Raw genomic sequence first — 23,448 nt, forward strand, 5'->3', positions numbered from 1 at the left:
CAATAAATTGCTATCTTATTTAAACTGCTGTCAAAATGTGTGGTTTTGGTTTAGTGCAGGGGCGGCAAACTTTTTGTAAAGGGCCAGAGAGTAAAGTCTTTAGTCTGTGTGGGCCATCTATGGTGCTTGTCACAAATTCTTCCTTTTTCTTTTTTTTTGTTATCAAAACAACTTTTTAAAATGTAAAAACAGCTCAGTCCTTTAAACAACAGCAACCACCCATAGCTCAAGGTCCAACAAAACACAGGCAGCTGGATTTGGTCTCCAGAGATGGTGTGCTGACCTCTCTGCTCTTGTCCTTTAAGGGAACAGTAGGAACCCCAGGGTAAATGTTGACTTCAGGGTTCACTTACCTTTCTGGAGCCATGTTTTCTCATTATTTTTTGTTTCTGAGTATTCTTGTTTTCTTTATTGATTGGAAAATAATGCATTCAATCATTAAAAGTTACGTTTACTCTCAGAAGTTGCACCAGAGGAAACTTTTATAAAAGATGTCAATGTAAAGAAGTCACCAGAGGGACACTGCAACTGTGGATCATTAATATTAAGGTATTTACTAAAAAAAAAATTTTAATTTTCAGGAAAGGAAAATGAATCAGCAACACACGTTGATACTTTTTAAAACTTTATAATGGTACTTGAAAATTCAATTAAAATCATTTTACCATCCTGGAATTATACTAGTCATTACAATATCACATTATTAATTATCTTATGAGATTTATGCTTCTATAGTGCACATTATATCTTCCAAACCAATGATTACTTTCCCAATGAATGAATGTTGTAATTTTACTCAGTATATTTAGATAGATCACAGAGTTTTATAAAACATTGTACGCAAAGTACAAAAATAAGTGCCTTATGCACACTCTTTAATACTGTTTTCGTTTCTTTGGTACCTCAGCTAACTAACTTCACATAAATAATGTCAATAATAGCAAGAAGGAAAAAAAGCAAGAAATTGCTTAACATCTAGAAACTAGAGATACATTTTGCAGACATCATGCTTTTTATCAAGAGAAGAGATAATATCTGGCTATATTGTAGTCAGAAAAGTAAAAAAAAAAAATGAACTCATGAAGAAATAGGGATAAAATGCCAATAATTACATCACATCTTTCAACCACTGATAATGACAAATTGATTTAAACAGACTGATCTTTACCCTAGGAGCTCAAATATCTCTTATGAATTAGATTGCAGAAAATGCAAAGTTTCAAAATTTACATTTGGAAAAAGTATGTATACTTCATTGTAAATCGTCTACTAGAAAGTAATGAAGGTATAGACAAGGCTTGTTAAACATTGTTAAATTTTATAAACACAGGTATATTTAGAAAATAGAAATAGTTAATAACCACAATGTTCTCAAGTAAGTAAAAAGTATGGATCCCTGCTCATTAAGATCATAAGTCAATATGTGAATTTGTCAACTCCATGTATTAAAGCTCCTCTGGATATCTAACTGTATTGTTTTCTTCTTTTAAAATTTTTGGGTAGTCTGTTATGTTTCTTTTGGGGAAAATATTTGAAAACTCATTTTTACTTAAGTAGAAATAACAACAGATCGAGTTAAATTTGTCTTTAAAAAGGTTTACTCTACCAACCCTAGTGTTTGGCTGTGATAGTGGAAATGAAGTTTAGAGCAGAGTTGATTTATTTTGGGGATTCTGACTAAATGACAAAACCTACGAGCTGATGCACTTAAATATATGCAATTATATTCATTTTTAAAAACTGCATATGGATCACTAGACTGTGTACCCCACTGAGGGAAAAAATTTTTTTAAAAATTTGTATTCACAGTTTCTGGCATAAGAGTAAGTGCATAGTAAAAACAGACTGATCATACATTCTATGAATATTTTTGTTGGCTCATAGCAATAGAGACTAATAACACTCAATATTAGTAAAGAGAATAAAGGAAGAGTGAAAAACTTTCCTTTTTAACAGGAATTTCTGTCTATTAATATTATTTTCCATTACAAATAATAAAATCTTTATATGGGATTATATGAGGATTGGGGGCAAAGAATAGTTGATGAATAACCATAATGGTGAATTTAATGCAGGGGAGTTAGTGTTTGAGCAAATCTGTAAGACACAGAAGGAGGGGAAAAGGCAACATGCCTCTTAATGTGAAGCTTTATAGAGGAAATCCTTTCTGTTTTTAGGTGCAGGTAACTTGGTGAAAGAAAGAAACCAGCAAGGGCTCTAAGACCTTGCTAATGCCCTCCGGATTTTGACAGACCAAGCACATGCCTCTAAGGGCTATTTTTCATCTTTTCTGCTTCACTCTTTGGCTAAGTGGCTGTGAGCTCAGTGAATGAAAGGCAGAACTCAGAACCCAGCACCCAGGGGCAGTGGGAAGAAAGCAAGGGCCAGAATGGGGTCATAGAGACTCAGCTAGATGGACTGTAGGTCGAGGGTAACCCTGGAGGAGAAGATGATGGATTCTTGTGTTCACCATGCTCCTACCCCAGTCAAAAGAAGTGGTCAGGTCTTTTAGTTTAAGCTATATCTGCTCTGGAGAGAATAAAGCCGTGTTGACAACATTAAGAAAACAAAAAAAGCCATAAAGATGGTCACTGTATAATTTGTTGTCTAAACTGAGACACACTTGAGAGTAAGGGGGGCAATTGTTTAATTGTTGATAGTTAATATTTATAATGGGACAGCAGACGTAAGCCTACATTGTCCTGGCAAACCAGGATGTACGGTCACTCCAGGGAGATGCTATTAAACAATGAGTGGCATGATTGCTCATTGGTCTCTAAGAAGTTCCTGCTGGCAGCTTACTTTCTTTAAAGAGCTGTGTCTTGCTATTTCTCCTCCCTTTAGGCAAAGTAACATATGTGAAGAGAGAGTGGGGGCATCTTCTTTTCTTGATATCTCCCTCAAAATAGGGGCAATATCCACAAGAGAGAGGTAGATGCAGAAGTGTTCTATATTTTATTCCAGGCATTTTTGAATGAATGAAACCTTCTGGTTTCATATTGTTTTTTATGTCAAGATTGGTTATGAACTTCTCTTTACTACTAGCTGAAGTATAAGGTATTGTTTTATCTTTCCTATGAAACTGAGGGCAACTGAGGATGTGTAAAGCCCGCTATCTCCCATAAATGAGTCTCTGTGTTCAAGGTATACATTGCTGTCCCTATTATACCTGTTCATTCTATATTCTATATAACATTGCAAGAGAAAGCTGGCTTTTAAAATGTTGGCATTTGAGGGGCAATAGAATATTCTATACCCATTTTTTATTGAGTAAAAAAATTTTTAATGTTTTACCCCATAAGTAAAGAGATACATATGGGGGCAGTCAAAAAAAAATCTTATTTTCCTAGTAGTTTCACTAATTATAGCAGGATATGTTTGGCTTTGTTCTAATGTTGGCAAATACAAATATACAGCCTGGTGAATATTTGACATGTTTTATGACTATGTCCTCATTAAACTGAGAGTATTTTCAAGATATTACTAGAATGAAGTGAAATATCAACATCAGATTTGAAAAATTAACAAAACCACCATACAACTGTTGCTTGTCAGGTAGGAATGTCTGTTGCCTTGCTTCTCTTTCAATAAGTATATTAAAATTCCTAAGTTGTGCTATTAATATTTTCTCTTAAAAGTGTTCATCACAAAGTTCACTTATGGTATCATATTTGAAAATTAGTTTGTCTTTAATAGATGTCTTTACAATATATAAAAATGTAGCTACAAAATATAAAAAGTACAGATTCTCTAGTTTAAACTGTAGCTACGTTTTCACCTCCTGGAAACTTCTGTGTGAGTTCAAGGGTGTAGGGGATACATGACCATGGCCTTGTATTGTTCCCTTTTAGTTGTAAGTTACTTTTGGGAAATCTGGGATGGGGCTGGAGTTGCACAATAATAACAAACTTTATCAAACTTTGTAGCTTTGAATACAAGACAATTTACTGAAAAATCCTAGCTTTCTTTATTGACGCTTATTCTGCCAAGGTACCCTGAAAAAATCTCCCTATCCCCATGAATTCAAATTGTGACCCAGTTGCCCAAGAAAGAACTATAAAATAGTCATTTAAAAATACAGTGAAAAAGAACACAAGTTAAAAATTACATCGAGGTAATATTTCTGAAAAGCTGATCTATATGATTGGAAGAATATTTTGTTTTATTTTTTAAAAAAAACTTTTAACTTTTAAGTAAGATAAAGTAATTTCCTGCATATCTGTTATCAATACATAGCTATAATTTAATTTCCATCCACCATTAAAAAGTTAAGTATCTGTGGTTTGGAAATATGTTCTCATTTGTTAGATATTTTTTGAAGTTGATGTTTTCTTAACATGAGGTAGCTTCGTAGCAGCATTTTGGGTGCTGTCACCCGAATAACAGTGTGCTTTGGCATGATACTAGGTTTGGGCAGGGTTGGCTGGGTGTGGGTAGTCATCTAGGAAAATTATATTTTGTGGCAGTTAAGGGCAGTTCTCGCTGTATTAATGGGGTCGGAGAGAAATTCAACAATTTAAGAAGAGGAGTATTTTTACAGAGAAGAAAAACTGACATCTAATCTCACTGCTATTTCATTTCCTCCTAAGAACTATAGGACTGATTTTAATTCTCACTAAGCTATTAATACCCAAATTTAGAAACCCAATTCTAACTTACTAGAAATTTCTAAATTATTGGCTTGGGTATTTTGTTATTATCACTTGGTAGGTTGATTTTAAATTTTTCCATGAAGACTTTTTTTCTACTAAGCAATAATTTAAGAAATGGGAAAATATCAATACACAAAGAATGATAGGTATTAGATAAGTGCTAATTTCTGTAGTCCAAAAACATAAACATGCAAAAAGAAACTTTGGTTCTACATTTGCTTTTTTTCAAACCTCAAGTTTTAAAGTTTCAAATTCATCATAGTGGGACTTGTTCTACATTATTTAATTTGGGCAAAGGAAATGAAAACATATGGCATGGTGAACACACTGAAACTTTCATGATTTATGTTCTAAATGGGATTCCCTAAATTTTACTAGAATAAAGTTTTAGCAAAAAAATAAAACTCTATCTGCTTACTTAAATAAAATTAGTACTCAGGAAGTAAATGTCATGAATACTTATTTTCCCTTGAGCAAGAATGAGGTGATATTCCAGTGGCAATTTTCTTTATACTTTGGTATTATTGTATATATACGTTTCTGCTCTTAACCTTTAAAAAAGTGATTATGATTTCATTTGGAATAATATTTTTTTTCTCATGAAGAGATTCTTGTATTAACTAATTGTCCCTTTTGATTACATTTTAAACTACTCTGAATCAGACCTTATATTGTACATTGACTAGCCATGCAGAGTGATTTTTTACGTTTATTTTCAAAGATTTTAAAGAGCATTAAACTTTTGTCCTTGGAATTTGAAATGATTCTTTGGACTGAGTAGAAATTTGCCTGCCTTCACTGTAGTTACTCTCCTTGAGTATGAAAGCAGGTCCATGGGGGAGTATAAATTTAAACCTAAGAATTGCTTAAGGAAATGTTTTTCACTTTCTGCTATTTAGAATTGGTTTGGCCAAAGAGTTAGTTTGAAGCCAGTATGAATTATAGTCACATCCATACTTCTCATGAGGTGAATATATGTAAAAATAAGATCTGGCTATTTGTTTTCATTTAGACTTTTTTTTTCTTGCATCTTTCTTAATGAAAGTGAAATTAAAAAAAAATTAAAACAGAGTGGAAATACAAAGAATACAGCAGTTCCCAGATTTACCTGCATACTTGAATCACCTAAGGATCTTAAAAAACAAAATGAAACAAAACTACTGATGTCAGGCTCCAATCCCAGGACATTCTGATGTAATTGGTATGAGGTGTGACCTTGGCTTTGGTGGGTTGAAAAGCTCTCCAGGTGTTTCTAATGTGCAGTCAAGTCTGGGAAACACAGTCCTTGGAAACAGGAAAAGTAAAATATAGAACTGAAAGCACAAGACCTTTCAGTGTTTCAGCTGTAGCCTTGAAGCCTTCGATACCTGATTGGAGTTAACAGAACTTTCAGGTTACAAGGACTCTTAATTGTTGTTGGAATTTACCTGATTTTGACTGGAATCTGGCCTGATCATTTGGATCATAGAATTCCATTCAAGAGTTGACAAATTTTTCTACGCTTTGGTGTCTATGTTTGTCCTTTAGTCTTGCAGAATTTTACAAAGGCCAAGGGATTTTTGAAATGAAAATTGAGTATTGAATGTCTTGCACCACTAATGAGACTAATGGTTCACAATAGGTATTCTGTGTTTGGACTTTGCTTATTTCTGTTTTGAACAAAAAGCCATCATTTACAAGTACAAAAAGAGAGCAGCGCCTTCTACTCCCATCTCCATCCCAGAGTCTGTAGCACTCTCACCTCGGGTGTTCTAGAGAAGAGGCCCCACACTCTGGAGATTTTGATAACTAGCACCTTTGCTGAGTATCTTTAGACTCAGCTTCTAATATTCAGTGATGGACATGAGGTTCTCCTGTGATAATTTTCAAGACCAAAGGACTCAGATATGGTAAAGCGGTCTGATACTTACTGAAAGTAAAAGGAAGAGAAGTCAGTGGATTTCTCAGCAGATTTAGTACAAGTGGGTTAGAGAGTCCATGGCTGAACATAAGATGATATAACTGTCTCTGAATGCTGGAGGGTGGGCTAGGTGCTGCAAAAACATCAAAGAAATATGAGTAAATCTTCTCTCCTCTCTTAGTTTGAAGTGACTTTTCAGCCAATTTGAATAGGAAAAAGTATCATAAATGGTATTCTGTAGATTTGATTTAAGTTTTTACAATATTGGAGATGAGCAAAATGAGACTGAGAGGAAAATAATATGAACAAGTCAGGATGTTTAAAATGAGAAAAAGTCATTTCATGTTGGTATGACAATTATCTTCTGGGGATCCTTCGGATTGGTAGGAGTTCTAGGGAAAAAGAGGTGTGAGCTAATGAGTTAAACAGTGGGCCTGGATTTGTTTTTAACAACAGCTATAACAGATCACATCAATTACCAAGTCCCCAGGGGATGGAGGGGATGAGAAGATCCTGACCTACAACAAAATGACTGGATGGAATTTTCAGACTGACATGATGCTGATTCCTCTAAACCATGGACAATCTTTCACAAGCTCCAGGCTGTGAACATGCTCCGTGCAGTGGGCAATGGGAAATGTACTTGGAAAGGCATCTCCTACTGTCCCTCTGCCTTTTGTGACTGTGCCTTAAAGCTGTAAGCCAGGGGCTAAGACTCTGGAATTACTTGGCTCCCTTGGTTGTTACTGGTTGCCCAAGTCTTTTTAGCTCCTGAATTCTTGCTGGCTAAAAGGTGTCTCTCTACTTTGTCAAGGTTTGTAAACATGCTCCCCAAACCCTCAGGAACCCTGAAAGAAGAACTTTTGGGGACAATAACTCCTTAGCTATCTGTTAGATAAATGGCTCCTTAACATTGCATTTCATTTGGAATAAAGTTCTCTTAACATAATTTTACAGTTAGTATAAGCTGTACAGTCTCAGGACAGGCATCACTTTGGGACAAGTATTGTGATCACTGGGGGACTGAGTTAGAGGTTAATTTCTTCTGGACTGAGTTTGTGTGTTTTACTCTTAAGACAAAGATGTCTTCAGAAGGTTCCATATCCATCCCCTCGGGCAGTCACTGCAAAAGTAGGGTAGACCTCATACGCTGCATATGCTGCTAAGTCTTGTCCCAGGGTCACCGCCTGCTTGAGCTGGGCTGCGGACACAGATGCAGTTGGACTGGGGACAGCGTAGCCTGGAGGAGGAGGCAGAGAAAACTTCATGAAAGGGGGTTTAGATTTGCTCACTTTTGGCTTGTTGTCTTCTTTTTGAAAGATAACAATTTAGCATGGTTGCTTAAAGCCCAAAATTAATATGTACATTTTAAAAGGTGCCCTCTGACGACACAATATCTGGACTCATGCATTAGGGAACAGTGTTTCTCAGAGTAGGGTCAACCACCTATGTCAGAATCATTTCACTCTTAGAACACTAGACACATTGGGGATAGATCCCAAGAAACAGACACTTCACAGGATGCTGAGTTGAGCAAAGCTTGAGGTTCAGAACTTTTTCAGAGGGTCTCAGAACTTGTAAAGGAGGGTAGGCAATTGATGGGTTGGCAAGGCATGGGGGGTGGGCTCTGTGGGTCCGGTTCTGCTGCACCCCACCTCACCTAAATAGAATATTAAAAACCATTGCTATACTCAGGATTGTAAGGACTGCATAGACCAGTAGGATAAATATTTAACATTTTAGCACATTTCTATGTAGCAGCATAAAAGCAAATACCTAGTGTGACCACATTTTGACCTAACTGGACAGGACCGAAAATACCTAACCCCACCATCAGTCTGTCTTTGGTGTATGTGGAGGCCATGATGCTCATCCTAACTGTCAGAGAACCAAGGGATTTGAGTAATAAGGACATAATCATGTATGTTCATATTACTGTTTTTCTAGCTGATCAATATTCCCTTTTGAAGAAAAGAGCATAATGACTATTATCTACAAGCAATATTTCCCTGTTATGTTTTAGATCAAAACCTGGTTCTTCCTGAGATGATCCCCAAATTGTGAAAGATAACAAGAAAAAGGGAAAAGTGTGCTTAAGCAACAAATGGGGACCTGATTTTTTTATTTTTTAAAAAGCCCATTGGTTTCTGTGTTGTGGAAGTCTGCCCAACCCCAGACACATTGATTTCTTTCTGGTGGCTTCTCAGGAAGTGGTGGCAGGAAGCTGGCTGGACTAGTTTTTAAAAAATTGAATCCACTCCTTGGCGTGTGCACTTGGGCAGTAATGCTGACTAATGCACAAGTGGAGTTTGGTACATTCTCCACGGATATGAGAAATGTGTTAAGAATTACTTTCATAACTTTGGAAACAGTATTTCTAAAGTAAGTAAGTAAAATGTGTGTGTGTGTGTGTGCGTGTGTGTGCATGGAGCATAGATTTTATCTTTAGGGATTTTGAGTTTTCTTTTTCAATTTGGCTAATTTCTAAATAGCAAGAGTATTTGTGTTCCAGACAGAGTCTTCCCTTGGAGCCTGTTATTCTTTGCTTGACTTCATAATGAGTTATAAAAGATCATCTCAAATTCTTAGGCATTCCCAAGATGATTCTTCTGCTCTAAATAATTTTTTATTTCTTGTAGGGACAAATAAAAGTGAGGATAAAATAAAACGTTTTTGAGTAAAAAGCAAATCCTTTCCAGTGTGAAAGCAAACTTTTAAAATTCTTCTGGCAGTGGCTCATTTATTTTCACAGTACATGAATTAGATGTCTTTGGGGTACAGCTCTCTGTAAGACAGGGGTTTAACTTGCTGCAAGAACTGAGAAGCCTGGCACAAGTCCCCAGAAGATGGATGAGTCAACACCCTGTTGTATGGAAAGCGAACACAAAGCTTATGGCCCCAGCACAACCCAAGAGGGACCTGGCCCTTGGCAGTGGCTGCTGTTGCCTTGGTAACCTTGAAGGCCTGCATCACACATCTTCTCCACATTCTACAGAACAAAGCTGGAATTGAGATCATACTTGTGCGTGAAGCGTGATTAGTTTTAGCCTCACTTGCCAGAATGGAAGACATATTGGCAAGTTTTGAGAAATAAAAGGAAATGAGAGCAGGCTCAGGTGTTATGGATGTGAGGAATATAGCAGTTCTCATACCCACATGCGATCAGCATATAAATTAATCAGTTGATGGGCATGTCCTATTTCTAGGTCTAGTCTGATTTGGGCTTGTTGTAAGTATGCCAACAGTGACAAGTCAGAATGACAGATTTCTTTGAAAGATACAAACTTTTATTATTAAGAGTGGAATTGCTCAGACTAACTGCTGAAGGAAAATTTCCAAAAGACATTTCTTGTCTGGTCCTCTTTAATCTCTAGAGGATTCATTTTAATTATTAGTATTTGTTGTGGGTATATAATAAATGGGGGAAAGTCTTAAATGTGACCCTGAAGGCATGTTGATCTACAAATAGGCTTTACTTTAAGTGATCAGCATACGCCCCAGACCTAAATTATACAACAGATAAAATGAGCCCGATTATCCCGTTATTGAAAGGGTCTCTCTCTCTCTTCTCTCTCCCTCTCTTTCACATACAGAATTTACTTCAAATAATTTTAAAAAAATCAGCTGTACATGTTTTTTTCAGAAAGCAAAGTACTAAAAGTAGGATTGAGTAGAACTGAAGATTAGAACTGGGGAGGGAGTCCCAAGGATTGCTTCAAAGCTGATTGACCTTGGCCAATGGCTTAATCTTTCCAGTACTGGGTTTCTCCATCTGTACGATGGGCATGATGGTAGAGTCTGTCTCTTGTGGTGTCATGAGCATTGCTGAGATAGGTGAGTGCCTGGCACATAGTTAGACTTCAAATAAATACAGCTATTCATAGACAGTTCTAAACTCTCCTACTAAAAGTAAAAGCCAACACAAAGCCAGAGGCAGAGCGACTGCTTCATTCTGCATCACACAGATGCTTATAGCCGAGCTAAGACTAGGTGCCCGCACCCCCGCCGCCCAGCTCTAGTCTCTCGCCTAGACATTAAAGGCTCCCTAATCAGATTTAGAGTAGGTGTAGTCCACAGACAACTCTGTCAGTCCATGGTACCCAAGAGGGTCTCCCAAACACTCTCTGTAGGGCGTCATTTCTGGCGCTATTTTTTCCAAACCTGGAAACGCAGTAGCAGAAGCGGCGGCAGCAGCTGCCGTCTGGGCGTCGGCTCCATCAGTGGGGATGCCCAGAGCCTGCAGGGTGTACTCGGCCGCGTATGTCTTTGCTTCATCCACGTAGGCACTTAGCTTCGGAGGTGTGAAAGGATGGCTGGAAAGCACATGTTATTAATAAATGTGTGGTGCTGAGACAGATGAAAACCTAAGGTGCTGTATGCTTTTTAAGATGATTGGATAATGGAATTTTGTGTGGGTACTTATCTTTCTTTTTGCTTTTAAACCTTTTAAGTATCTATGCATGTCGGAATATTTGTGAACTTATTTAGAACATGGGTGAGATGACACTCCTGGAAGGTACTTGCAACTCATTATAAACCTTTTCTAATATATATGTGAAACATGATGGTTCCTAAAACGTGTAGAAATGCAGGTTCAAGGTAAAATTCTGAAGGTAATAACCACTAACAGAGAGGTTATGTTTTTCGTCCAAGATTTAAATGGCAGAGTATGGTGTTATTAGGTGTAAAATGGTAATTTCGAATAGTTCAACCCAAGTACTACACAGATAAAAACATGGGCTATAGTTTTCATTTCTATTACACTTAATATCCACAGGTTTCCATTGGTTGATGAGAGTACCCAGTCTTAATTGTCTCTGAAATTTAGGGGCTTTGAGATGCTAGTCTCGTAGCTGGCACATATATCCCAAATACACATCTCAACGTATGCTTTGAATAAAATGAGTCAGTAGTAAGCTTGAATATTTATCTTCTTTAGATAGTGATAAATATATACTACATTTACAAGAGACTCTTATTCTAAAATCTAAATGATGAGAAGTTACGTACATGGCAGGATTCTGGCTGGCCAGGGCAGGAATGGTTATTTTGTATAAGAAGAGTTGTCTTTGATCTTGTCCAATGGCAGAGTGAAGCTGATACACAGGTTGTCCCCAGTTATTTTTCTGACAAATTTCTTCCAATATCTACAAGAGTGGTGGGGGGGGGGGGGAAGTGACTTTTCTTTCAAATGTCACATTTGCATTATTTCTCCAGCTTTCAGGTTTTTTAATTGAATCTTCACAGTTTAAGCAAATATAAGAAGATAAAAAATGCCAAATGGTTTAATGACTCATAAAATTTAAGATGAACTCAATTTGAACTCCATTTAAAATGTTATGTCTATTAATTCATAAAAATCATTTTCACACCATTTATTCTAATATGCTTTTAGTTTAGTCCTTTAGCTCTTTTTACCAATACTTTACGATTTGTTTGATATATTCTTTTTTTTTTTTAATTGATATTCCAGCACCGTGTGGCTGGATTTACTCATTATTACTGTGAATCCTTCTGTTTATAATGGGTTAGAGAAAATAACCTAAGGATTTATTTCTATTTCATGGCATTTGTCATCGGGTTTTAACTTTACATTTTCACAAAAATAGAGTTAAAAAGTTTGATGGGTATTTCTTGATGGACGTGAATAGATGGGTGTTGATAGTTGCCATGTTTTTGTTTGGCAAAACACCACTTCTGGATATTTTTACAATGATCTGATTTTTAGAAGCTGCCTTCTGTCATTACTCCAAACCAAATCTTTCCTAACGGCACATATTTTCTTCATCCTGAAACCATTTTTGTTGGCCCACAAGCCCTGATGCTCCCACTGGGCAGCAGATTCAGCAAACTGTGCAACAGAAGGCATAAATCTGAAAAAATAACTCCTGGGGTAGAACTGTTCCCTAGGCTGTGTCCATGGATCTTCTTATCTCATTTGCGCAAACCCTCGTCCAGCAGCAACGGCACATTTTCCTGTTTATTAAACTTTTAGGTTGTTTCTGTTTCCTCTACTAACTTTTGCTTTTTAGTACTCTTAGTTTTGTAACATCTTTTTTCATCTACAAAGTGTTCTCTTAGGTTCTGGGGCAATAGTCAGTTACTTGAGCTGGTAGATATTTTGCCTGCTTGTTTATGCCTATTGTGCAGACACGTGTAAAGGATTTTAACTCTAACTCCTGACTCTTCAGGGCAGCCCTAGTACCTCTGCTCTTCTTGTTGGAAGTTCATAACCCCTCCAAGAATTTGTCAAGGCTCCATCTAGGCTGGTTGGTGGTGGCATGACCCTTAATTTCTAAGCCACAGTTGCAGAAATTCAGAGAGGTTAATTTTAAACACTTTCATTAGTTCATAGAGATGGTTACTGATGGTACTATAAAGCATGATCAATTTCTCACCTGGGTTAATATAAAAGCAGAGATGATTACACATTCTATAGTATCTCTTAGAACTATTACGTAGAATTTAGGACAGTGATGGGGCTTCCCAAGTAGGGCTAGTGGTAAAGAACCCACCTGCTAAGCAGAAGACATATGAGACGTGGGTTCAGTTTCTAGGTCAGGAAGATCCCCTGAAGGAGGGCATGGCAGCACATTCCAGTATTCTTGCCTGGAGAATCCCATGAACAGAGGAGCCAAGAGGGCTTCCATCCATGGTATCACAAAAAGTCGGACACGACTGAAGTGACTTAGCATGCAGCATGCACATGACAATGATTATTTTTTTTCCTTAAAATGTTTCTGGATATCCCAATACTTTAATTAGATTGCTTATTTTAGGTTTTAACCCAAGATATATTGGATGACTAGCTTTTGTGTTTCTTGAACAAAGCTCCATCATCGTACTTAATTAGATTTTATTGTAGTTATTTATGTGTCAGGATCCTCTCACTGGATTGCCATATGATTTTTGATGGCAAGGATTATGTTATATTTGCTTTTCCATCTTTAGCTCCTAGCATAATACTTGGTGCATAATGCTGGCCCCACAAATGATTTTAAACAGACACATTATTACTGTTTACTACTCTAATAGGCATCCTTTTAAAAAAAATTACCTGGGGAGGGTTGTAGAAACTATAGATGAGCTCCTTTTTATGTATAAGAAAACTATTAATCCTACCAAAAATAATCAACCAAAAAAAACCAAAAACCCACTTAAGATGAGCTTTTAGAAAATCAAGTTTTCTACTTGATTGTAATCATAAGGCTACTTCCATAAATTTGGGGCTTATACCTTTGGGGTGGGAGTCAGGAAGTTTCCTTTAGGATGTGCAAACTGTCAACTGGATATTGATTATTCAGCAAAAGTATCTTTGCAGAGTCCAACATGAAATGCACATCCAGAGGGAACAGTTTGAGGGTTAACATTGATCCTGTTTTTTATTTTTAACCCTGTGATTCAGTTTCCATACTGGAACAACTTTTATAGCTTTAAATTTTCCAGTAATAAAAATCATACCCTCATGCAGGAATATGGAAACTTAGAACTGTGACTTGAAAGCAAAAAAATTTACCATAAAAGCCACTGCCCCAATATAATCACTGTAGAAGATTTGATATGACTGATGGCGTATCACAGCTAATATGAGTAATGACACACCATAGATTACACAGTGCTTTCACTTCAACAGTGTTTCCAAGAAAAGATGTTCTAATGAATCTATTCATTCCCTGTTGTGAGTGCTCTTCATTTGCTAACTGACCTTGCTTTATTTTCTTTTCATTTAAGGTACTGGTTGATAATTCTTAGTAGTCAGGATTTTTGCATTTCAGTGGATGATTATTTAAGATGTCAAAGTATATAATTAAAAACAAACAAACAAAAAAGAAAGAGTCTGAAGTGGACCAATGGTATTCAGTGCCCACTGTTGTCTCACAATATGTTATATTGATTGGTCACTTTATCTAGGTAATAAAACAAAAGAAAACAAAACAAGACAACAGCCCAAGTAAGGATCAAATCAAATCCATTGATGAATGGTGAATGATGGTCTTTGACCCAACTTATGCAAACTATCCCAGCTACCTCTGGAATAACATTACATACCTGGGGAGCAAGTTTAATTCCTTGGGGCTTTAAAGTGACAGGATTCATTGGGGTGAGCTCCATCCCAGGTAAAAGGTCATAGAGTTTGTCTTCTCTCTTGTCTCCTTTGACCTGGTATCCCCGGCCCAGGCCTGTGTAAGCCAAATAGCCACGGCCGCCCAGTCCTCTCACTCCCGCAGCCCCTACAGGTACATTCATGTAAATTTCTAGGAATGTAAGAAGGCATTAAACTGAATCAAACCACCAGAAAATCACCCTGAATCTTACTGTAATGGAAAAGTTAGCCCAAGTCACATTGATTATTGCCCTGAAGATGGATAGAAAACTCCAGGATTCTAATGTAATGAAACTCAACATAATATGGCATTTACCATAGGCATCTTTTTTTTTTTTTTAACTGCATGTAGAAGAAAGCAATACTGTCAAAGCTATGGATAAGTACACATGCCACTTTAAAACTTGGATATAGAGAAAAATTTTGCAATTTCTCTCTTCAGTTAATTTTGTGTTGACTTTTTTTTACACTAATGTTGAGAGATATATATATTTCACATTTCACAGTGTAATATGACCACATGTATTAAAATAAGTCTTGCCTTTTTGTCTTTGACCAGTGAATTGGAAATGAATTCTAGTTTCCCTAATGTTCCATTCCTGATGACCTGTTGGAAAACCAGTGTTTAGAAAATGTGTTTTAAAATACACCATTTTCTTATATTCTATCAACGTGAGGCTTAAATGTCCGTTGAGTTTCATTAATAGATTACTTTTGATTTTTTGTTTTGCCACATTACTACTTTGATTTCCTATTAGTGTTGTAAAGAGATAAAAAGCTGATTACCCTTCATCCATGAATATCATTCATTGATTTCTTTCTTGTTATAAGACAGGTATTTTTCCCCTTGGAGTAGAGTTTGTTTTTTTCCTACATTACAACTGGTTGACAACTTATACTTAATGTAGGGATTGTTTAATGACGTGATTTTAGATGATAAATGTACAGTGGTTTAATGACATAATTTGTCATCAAACATATAAATAGATTGCCCTGAATGAATTTCCTTCAGGAAAAGGTTCCTAAAGGTTTCTTTTATATTACGACTTTGGGTGAAGTGATTGTATTATGAGAATGGAACTTTCAAGGCAGTTGCAGACTAGAACTCCTAGGATGGTCAATTCAGTTCTCCTGAAAAATAGTAAAACACAGTAAGATAATTGTTTCCACAATAATCTGGACATGCCCCTTGCTTCTAGTCAAACCCAAGAATAGATTTAAGTACACAGTTTGTTGTTGAATTGCCCAGACTGTTGTCATATTTGGAAGACAGAATTGAGATTCTGTTGGCATTGATTCCTAGCAGAACCATTCTGAAGGATCCCATTAGGCAAAATCAAGACAGTTTCTTGAAAAAATGCTTTCCTTATCTTTGACTTTTTTTGAAATAACTGAGCTCAGAGAACTGCTTGAACATTTGGAATTCTCATAGGATTCAGTAGGAAAGATTTGTTTGGCAATGAGATTGAGAGTTGTTTATTTTATTTTTTTTTCTATTTGGACTTTTACTATTTAGTTCCCCATATCCTGGAGAAACAAGTTGATTTACCTAGTAATGTGGCTTTTTGGAAGGCATTATACATATTTCTCAGGGGAGGTCAGATGAGAGCATCTCATGTATCTGTTAGAATATATTTATGATAATTTGTGATTTATATCTGGACATGATGGCACTGAGTCACCATCCAATACACATGTGTCTTGACATTTGAGGTAGTTGGTTTCCACTGAACCGTACTGCTCCCATTTGAAAGTTTTGTAATGAGTCACATATGTTTGTAATATGGTAGTACAATGATAAGGAAGAAACTAGTAATTGTGGATCTGAGTTTTAGTGTGTGCATATTTTATGGGCCTGTGCAGAGAGCAAATGCATACCTTAAATTCATTTACACTGTATTCTGACCAAGTTTTTCAATAACCAGTTGTAATGTGAAAAAAGATTCCTAAGGAAGGAAAAATATTAATGTAATATTTGATTTTCAATAAGCAATTTTCCAGTTCTTTTCTCCCAGTAGACTCATCCAGTTAGACATAACTTAGACACAAGTCTATTGCAATACAAATAATTTGAAACTGCAGAGCTTCATCTAAGGCAAGAGCTGATTAATGTTACCTCTAACAGAAGGGGCCCGGATAATGGCCCTGTTGCCAAGATGTCCTTTGGTGGTTGGGAAATGAAGGCTGGGAATCGCTGTATAGGCCTGGGGGGCATAGAAGACAGGTGCTCCAAGGTAGGTGGTGGTGGGGTCGTAAACATGGCCCAAAGAGTAGGTATACTCTCCCTGCAACATGGTGCCCCTTCCACCTGTTCCTCTGGTGTACCTAACGTAACTGTCCTTGTCCACTGGTTTGGCTAGGGTCACTTCAATGGGGGACCCGTCCAGCACCTGTTGTAGACAGTAAGGAAAAAGCAATGTGAGACGATATGAAGACAACCAGGTGTGGCTTTGTCTTAGTAACACGCCTCCTTCTAAGGGTTAGTCTATTTGCTGCTATCTTTACTATTTCACTTATCTGTTTGAATGGAAAGTGTTGCCTGGCATGTCAGTAAACAAAGGATGTTGCAGCCATCAGGCCATCACATTACAGCTCGAAGGAACTCAGGATGGGAAAGAACAGGACACTGGCTGTAGATAGCTGAGGTGCATATCAAAGGAATGATTTCAATGAGCCCAGACTCTTGCATTTTCCCATATACTGAAAAGTGCTAAATTCCTTAACTTGAGATATCTGGTTTTCTTTACCAGTTATCTTTTGTTATTTTAACTACCTGGTCTTTATTGCAAAACTCCTATATATCTGGGTTCTCTCTTACCTCTTCAGAGCAGTCCTTTAGAACTATTGAGAGGCTGTCTCCCAGGCTTCAAGTCCTCAGAATATCCTCAAAATGAAACAGTTCTCAACTTTTAGGTTGTGTAATTTTTCCAGTCAACATATGCACCATCTTTTCATAGGTTCTTGTTTTCTGTGCCCTGTGAGTTTCCCCTGAATGGTTTGTTGGTAAATTGCATATAATCTGTCAACAGGCCAGTAATTGGCCACTGTCTATTGACATATTAGTTACAAATCTATTAACTGAATACAGTCACTGAGACAGAATTATGTAATATTTTTATGTGATGTATTTTAAAATACATACTTATATAATTATATAATTCTAAGAAATTTTAGGTTAGTTATGGGTGGAATATAATCTCCAGTACCTAGCACAGTGCAATGAAGATGAAAGGAGATCAATAAAAGATCTTATCAATTGTTCACACTTTGTTATGGGCAGCCTAGTCAGGCCTTTCCAGTTGCCAGCCAGCTAAGTGTCTTACTCTTTGGAGCTACATAATAGCTGAGTTTTTAGTGGAAATGAAGAGAGGCTTAAAAGTAGGACCCAACTTAAGGAAGTGAAATCATTGAGGGTGCTGCATTTGTCCTCTATAGATACTTCCTTAAGAAGCAAACTTTTGATCTGCTAAACAAACAGGAATAGCAGGTCAGTACTAATGTTTCTCAAGTCAGGTGCTACTTAAAACTTGTCTTCAAACATTTTTGAAGTGGTTCTTTTCTGATACAAGTTTTTTACATTTTGCAAACAGATCTGGATGTTGAAAATAATGGCCGTGTGTAGATCTACAAGTGTGACTTGCTTTTTTATGTGTTGCTTGCATACATAAGAGACAGAAGATGGCTCTCAACAATTACTTGATACTTTGATATATTTACTATCAGAGACAAAGTGTTTTGAGGAGGCATTTGTAACTTCTTTCAAATAAGAGTATTATTTTTTTAATAAAGAAAAGAAATATCAAGTGTTCCTGCAAATATTCCCTTTCACAGCGGCTGATGATTTCATGGGTGATTCAGTGGTTCCTGGATCACTGATGTCTGCTGGATGAAGTTCATGCTTTATGATCATCCTGATCATTTGGGATCAGCCTCTTGTTTCTAGTTACATGTATCTGCCCTCCTTTTTAGTAGCAGGAATCAGTATCAAATATCTTCCGTCGAACACATGGAGAGAGAGAATTCAGCTCATATTCTACCATATTATATTGATGTTGATGTAATTAGAAGAAACAGACGGAGTATTAAAGAAACACCTTGGATGTAATCCTTTGTCTTTGTTCCTGTGTTAAGAAAGATAAGATACCTAAATAGGTCTGTACTTACAGGCACTTCTATATCAAGAGATGTTTTTAGTGGAATGATTCTTTACTGAAAAGTCAGATTTCTTACTGTAATAGACTTTGTTCTGCATGCCTCTGCTCCTTTACAGTTTTCTAAACCCAGTATTGTATTTTACTTATTTTGTTTAGGTGTTTCAAAGTCTAGGACAATATCATATTAACCTGTATATCCCCAAGCCCAGCAAGATTTCTTTCTCATTGTAGACATTCACAGGTATTTGTAGAATAAGTGAATAATCATGTGCGAAGCTCAGTTCATCACCCTTCTGTCCAAATAGGTTTCCCTGCTTGACTTCCCTAACATCATTATCCTGGTCCTCTATATTGAAAACCTAAAATGACTTATCCTTCTTTCCCACTGCTCTAGCCAATCAGTTCCTGGATCCTTTGAATTCACCCTGCATAGTTCTGTGTAGAGCTTTCTCCTACATTCCATTCTCACCCTCATTCAAGCCCTTATTTCTTCCCATTTGAGTGACTTTAATAGTTATTTAACTAGTTCCAATTACATCTTTCTCCCTATTCTATGAAACTTCAATTCTTTATAGGTTGATTTCCCTAAATTGTTAATGGGATCATTACTTCACTGCACAAAAAACATCAAAGCCTCACCTTGTCTAATAGATTAAATTTAAATATCCTTATGGATACTTAAAAACTTTCATAGTTCTAGGCAAACTTACTTTTGATTTTCCCATATCACATTACAGTTAAGTATTATAATATTTAATAATAACTTGAATATGTATTTAACTATATAATACATGTATACATTGTTGTAAAAATATTTAGCCATGGGTTTCCCTGATAGCTCAGTCAGTAAAGAATCTGTCTGAAGTGCAGGAGACCCAGGTTCAATCCCTGGGTCAGGAAGATCCGCTAGAGAAGGAAATGTCAACTCACTCCAGTATTCTTGCCTGGAAAGCCCTAGGGACAGAGGAGCCTGGCGGGCTACAGTCTATGGGGTAGCAAGAGTCAGACACAACTTAGTGACTAAACCACCATAAATATGCCAGCTGCAAAAATTAGAAACAGTTTGAATACTTTTCCACTATGATGATTCCAATGCAATTATTTAGCATTTAATTGATGATGGTCCCTTCTTTGCAAGCATCATGTATCCTCAGAAATGTTTTCAAATTGAGAAACTAATCTCTCAAATATTTTCAAAGAAATATTATTATGACACTAAATGTAATTATCAATGAAGAAGAAATAATATTTTGCTTCCTAGGCATATACTTAATATATATGCATTATATATATTTATATATATGCATTAATATTTTGCTTTCTAGTTTACTTTATGTGTGTTGGAGTCGGTAGTCTCCCCCACTATGCAGCCCCCACACCACCCTCCCCCCACAGCAGGATTCACACACTTCTGTAGATCAGAAATAGCTCCTAAGCCCAGGCCCCACTATGTCTGAAAGCCTTGTGCTGGAAGACCCTCTATTTGCCCTGGAGATCTGCTCCCCATTGGCTGCCAGCCTCCAAGCTCCCACAGGGAGTTCTGCAAGGCTCCCCTTCAGGGCTCCTGGGCCTTCCAGATTATGATTGAATTTAGTCAGTGGGGAGGGCTGGCCAGAGGTTGGAGGAGAGAGAGCAGCAAGTGTGAGCTATTACTTCTCTTGGCTCCCTCCCTATCAGGTGACCTTGGCCTGAATATGTCCATTGGCCAAAGTTCATTACTTTTCTCAACAAGATCTGCTCTTGACAATCCTCTCTCCTTTAGGTTTCCTGTTCTCTAGTCCTTTGTCTCCTTGGCTCCAGGACTGCCCCAGGCTCCTGCCCTGTCTCTTTTAATTCTCCTGCCCCAGGCTCATACCTTTATCGTTAGTCCTTTTGCCAGCTGTCTCCTATTAGGACTGACCAGTGTGAGGCCTGGCAGGTGAAACAGCCCTGTGCTCATTCGATTCAGAGCAAGGCAATCCATCTTTACTGTTCTCCAATTATACTTTGTTCTTTACAAATTCTGTGCCTCTGTCTGAGGTTACCTCTCCTTTGCCATTTTTTTTTTTTCCTTTTGAAATTCTTCCCAAGTATCATGGCTTCTCTTAAATATTATCTTTCACATCTATGAAGATTTTCTGATTCTTAATAACCCACCTCTTTGAATATTGTCACCACTTCTTATCCATTTTTTTTCTTAAACAAAATTTATCTGACTGGACTTTGTAAAGGTATTTGAGTACTTGTTTTAATCCTCAGTTGACTTTTAGCTCTTTGATAAGCATCTTGGTTTGATCCTTTAAGTATTCCAAACAATATTTAGCATGATAAATGGTTTACAGAAGATTGTCAATATTGTGGGATTAATAAGTAAACATTATACTGGTTTCTATATATAAATCATAAGTTAGAATATAATATTACTAGTTGTTTTCCCCAGAGCTTACTCTTGGCAAGGTGAAGAGATTCCAAGCTTTCCATACTTGTAATATCAAACTCTAAATGCAGAATGATAACTTTGACATCTTCTCAGGTCATCAGTCTCCAAAATACTGGACTACAAAGATTACAATTTCTTTGAAATAATGAGAGAAAACTGAAATTTGGAAAATCACCTTGGGATACTCCATTCCAACTCTGTATTTCTAAAAAAATTGAGGGCCAGTGACTTGTCCAAATCAGCCAAAATTAAAGATAGAATTGGACATCTCCATTGAATTTTCCATCACCCTTTTGTTTGTCTTAGATGGACTAAGGCAGCCATGTCAGAGATGGAGGAAGCCTGAGTGAGATGGACTTGCAGGACTGTTCTCCTGGGTAAAACCTCCACAACAAACTTTGGTGGAATCTACATAGGTTTCTTTGTCCTACATTACCTTCCCATTTAAAGCTTTCATAGCCTCCACTGCATCTTCTCGGTTAGTGAAATGCACAAAAGCATAGTCTCGGATTTTCTTCACCCTTTCCACAGCACCTGGAAGCAGAGTGAAAGTAGCTCCATTAGCAAACCTGATGTACTTAAACATTTAGCTTGCAAGAATCTTTTTTTTTGGAGATTCACTATTTAAAGAGCTCATTGAGAATATTTCCTGTGTTCAGGTTTAAAATTCTGCACATTCAACAAAAGATTTTGTTTGTAATTCTGTAATAACACTTATGTTCTGCCTTATTATTTATAGATTTATTTATGGATTTGTTTTTCCACTTCCTAGATTATTATCTTTGAGGATAGAAGGGTATGTTTTTCAGTATATTATATAAAGGATAGTAATTTATTCATGGTAAAATATTTGTTGAGTTGAACTCAATTATTGGTCATCTTATATATTTAGGTAATTACCTTTTTAAATTTTATGGCTCTTTCCTCAAAGACATCTTGACTCCGTTGATTTGTACAATAAAATTTTAAAGTTAGAAGAGACTTAGCAATAATTTAATTTTTAATTCATTTTACCTTTATTTGTTTTCAACTTAAAGATTCTGAATCTAAATCTCTGACAAAGTAAGTGAAATTTATGAACTCACATAGCTAAGAACTAGAACTCAGATCTCTCATCTGCTTCTCTCGTTTGATCAAAACAAACAAACAAACAATTCTGAAAGTACATCTGAGAACCAAGATAGTTTCTTACCATGCTGGTTTAAAATATCAAAGGTTGGAAACAATGTACATATCTACTAATCCTAGTAGAGGAATCTCTTTAATAGAAGTATTCACACATGTGCAAAAGGATCATGCTTAAGAATATTAATAACACTAGTCAGTTGAAATAGCAAAATAAAACAACTTAATGTCCATTTTCATGAGCATGATTAAATACATTTGTATTAAATAATACTAAGAAGTCTTTAAAGAGAGCAAATAGGCTCATGTATACTTACATGGAAACCTTCAGAACCTGTTGTTAAATCTAAAAAGTTACAATATAGTAAGTATAATATTATAGCATTTATATTTATAAAATCCCAACCCACATATATATTGCACATAAATATAAATATACACACAGAAAGAGAACTGAAATGATCAAGATTGAATTGTTAATAGGGGTTAGTTCAGAGGAAGATCCTGATGCCGGCAAAGATTGAAGGCAAAAGGAGAAGAGGGCGGCAGAGAATGAAATGGTTGGAAAGCATCACCGACTCAATGGACATGAACTTGGACAAACTCCAGGAGATAGTGAGGGACAGAAAGGCCTGGAGTGCTGCAGTCCATGGGATTGCAGAGTCAGACACAACTTAGTGACTGAACAACAGCAACGACGGGAATAGGGAAAAAAGTTGGGGAGAATAAAGGGGACTTTCATATTTTAATGTGCATTCTTTGGTGTTTTTACAAATATTTGCAATATTGATATATATTCTTTGTGTAATAAAAAATAACAAATCAACCTAACCTATTATTATGTAGAGGGATTGCTGTACGTGTTGATGGACATTTGTAAAAATAAAGTTCTACCAAAACGGTTGAACTTTAGATTTTACATTTTATTATTAAAATGTCCTTGCTTACTCAATTTTAAAAATAGAACTTTTGCCTAAAGATAGAAACTTGCTTAATATTAACTTGTTAGTTTACCATGCAAATTATCCTTTTTCAGTTAGTCACTTGGGTATATTTTGAGCACTCAGGTTTTCTTCCATCCTTAGTTTCCAGGG

General features: G+C 36.5%; 1 protein-coding gene across 7 annotated transcripts in view; it reads right to left on the minus strand.

The window, feature by feature from the left end:
• Positions 1 to 612: 612 nt before the first annotated feature.
• The window catches only part of A1CF (APOBEC1 complementation factor), an 81,498-nt gene continuing 58,662 nt past the window's right edge, over positions 613 to 23,448 (minus strand). For 6 of the 7 annotated variants that reach the window (XM_043477002.1, XM_043477003.1, XM_043477006.1 and 3 more), the window contains 6 exons: positions 21,666 to 21,763; positions 16,773 to 17,046; positions 14,602 to 14,807; positions 11,563 to 11,699; positions 10,714 to 10,865; positions 613 to 7,792 (listed from right to left, as the gene is read on the minus strand). In XM_043477002.1, the coding sequence (XP_043332937.1) occupies positions 7,641 to 7,792; positions 10,714 to 10,865; positions 11,563 to 11,699; positions 14,602 to 14,807; positions 16,773 to 17,046; positions 21,666 to 21,763 (1,019 nt within the window). In that variant the 3' untranslated portion in view covers positions 613 to 7,640. The remainder of the gene's footprint in view (positions 7,793 to 10,713; positions 10,866 to 11,562; positions 11,700 to 14,601; positions 14,808 to 16,772; positions 17,047 to 21,665; positions 21,764 to 23,448) is intronic. The other variant, XM_043477004.1, reaches the window with a different exon arrangement.

This window comes from Cervus canadensis, chromosome 8 (genome assembly GCF_019320065.1).
Source record: "Cervus canadensis isolate Bull #8, Minnesota chromosome 8, ASM1932006v1, whole genome shotgun sequence".
NCBI lineage: Eukaryota > Metazoa > Chordata > Mammalia > Artiodactyla > Cervidae > Cervus > Cervus canadensis.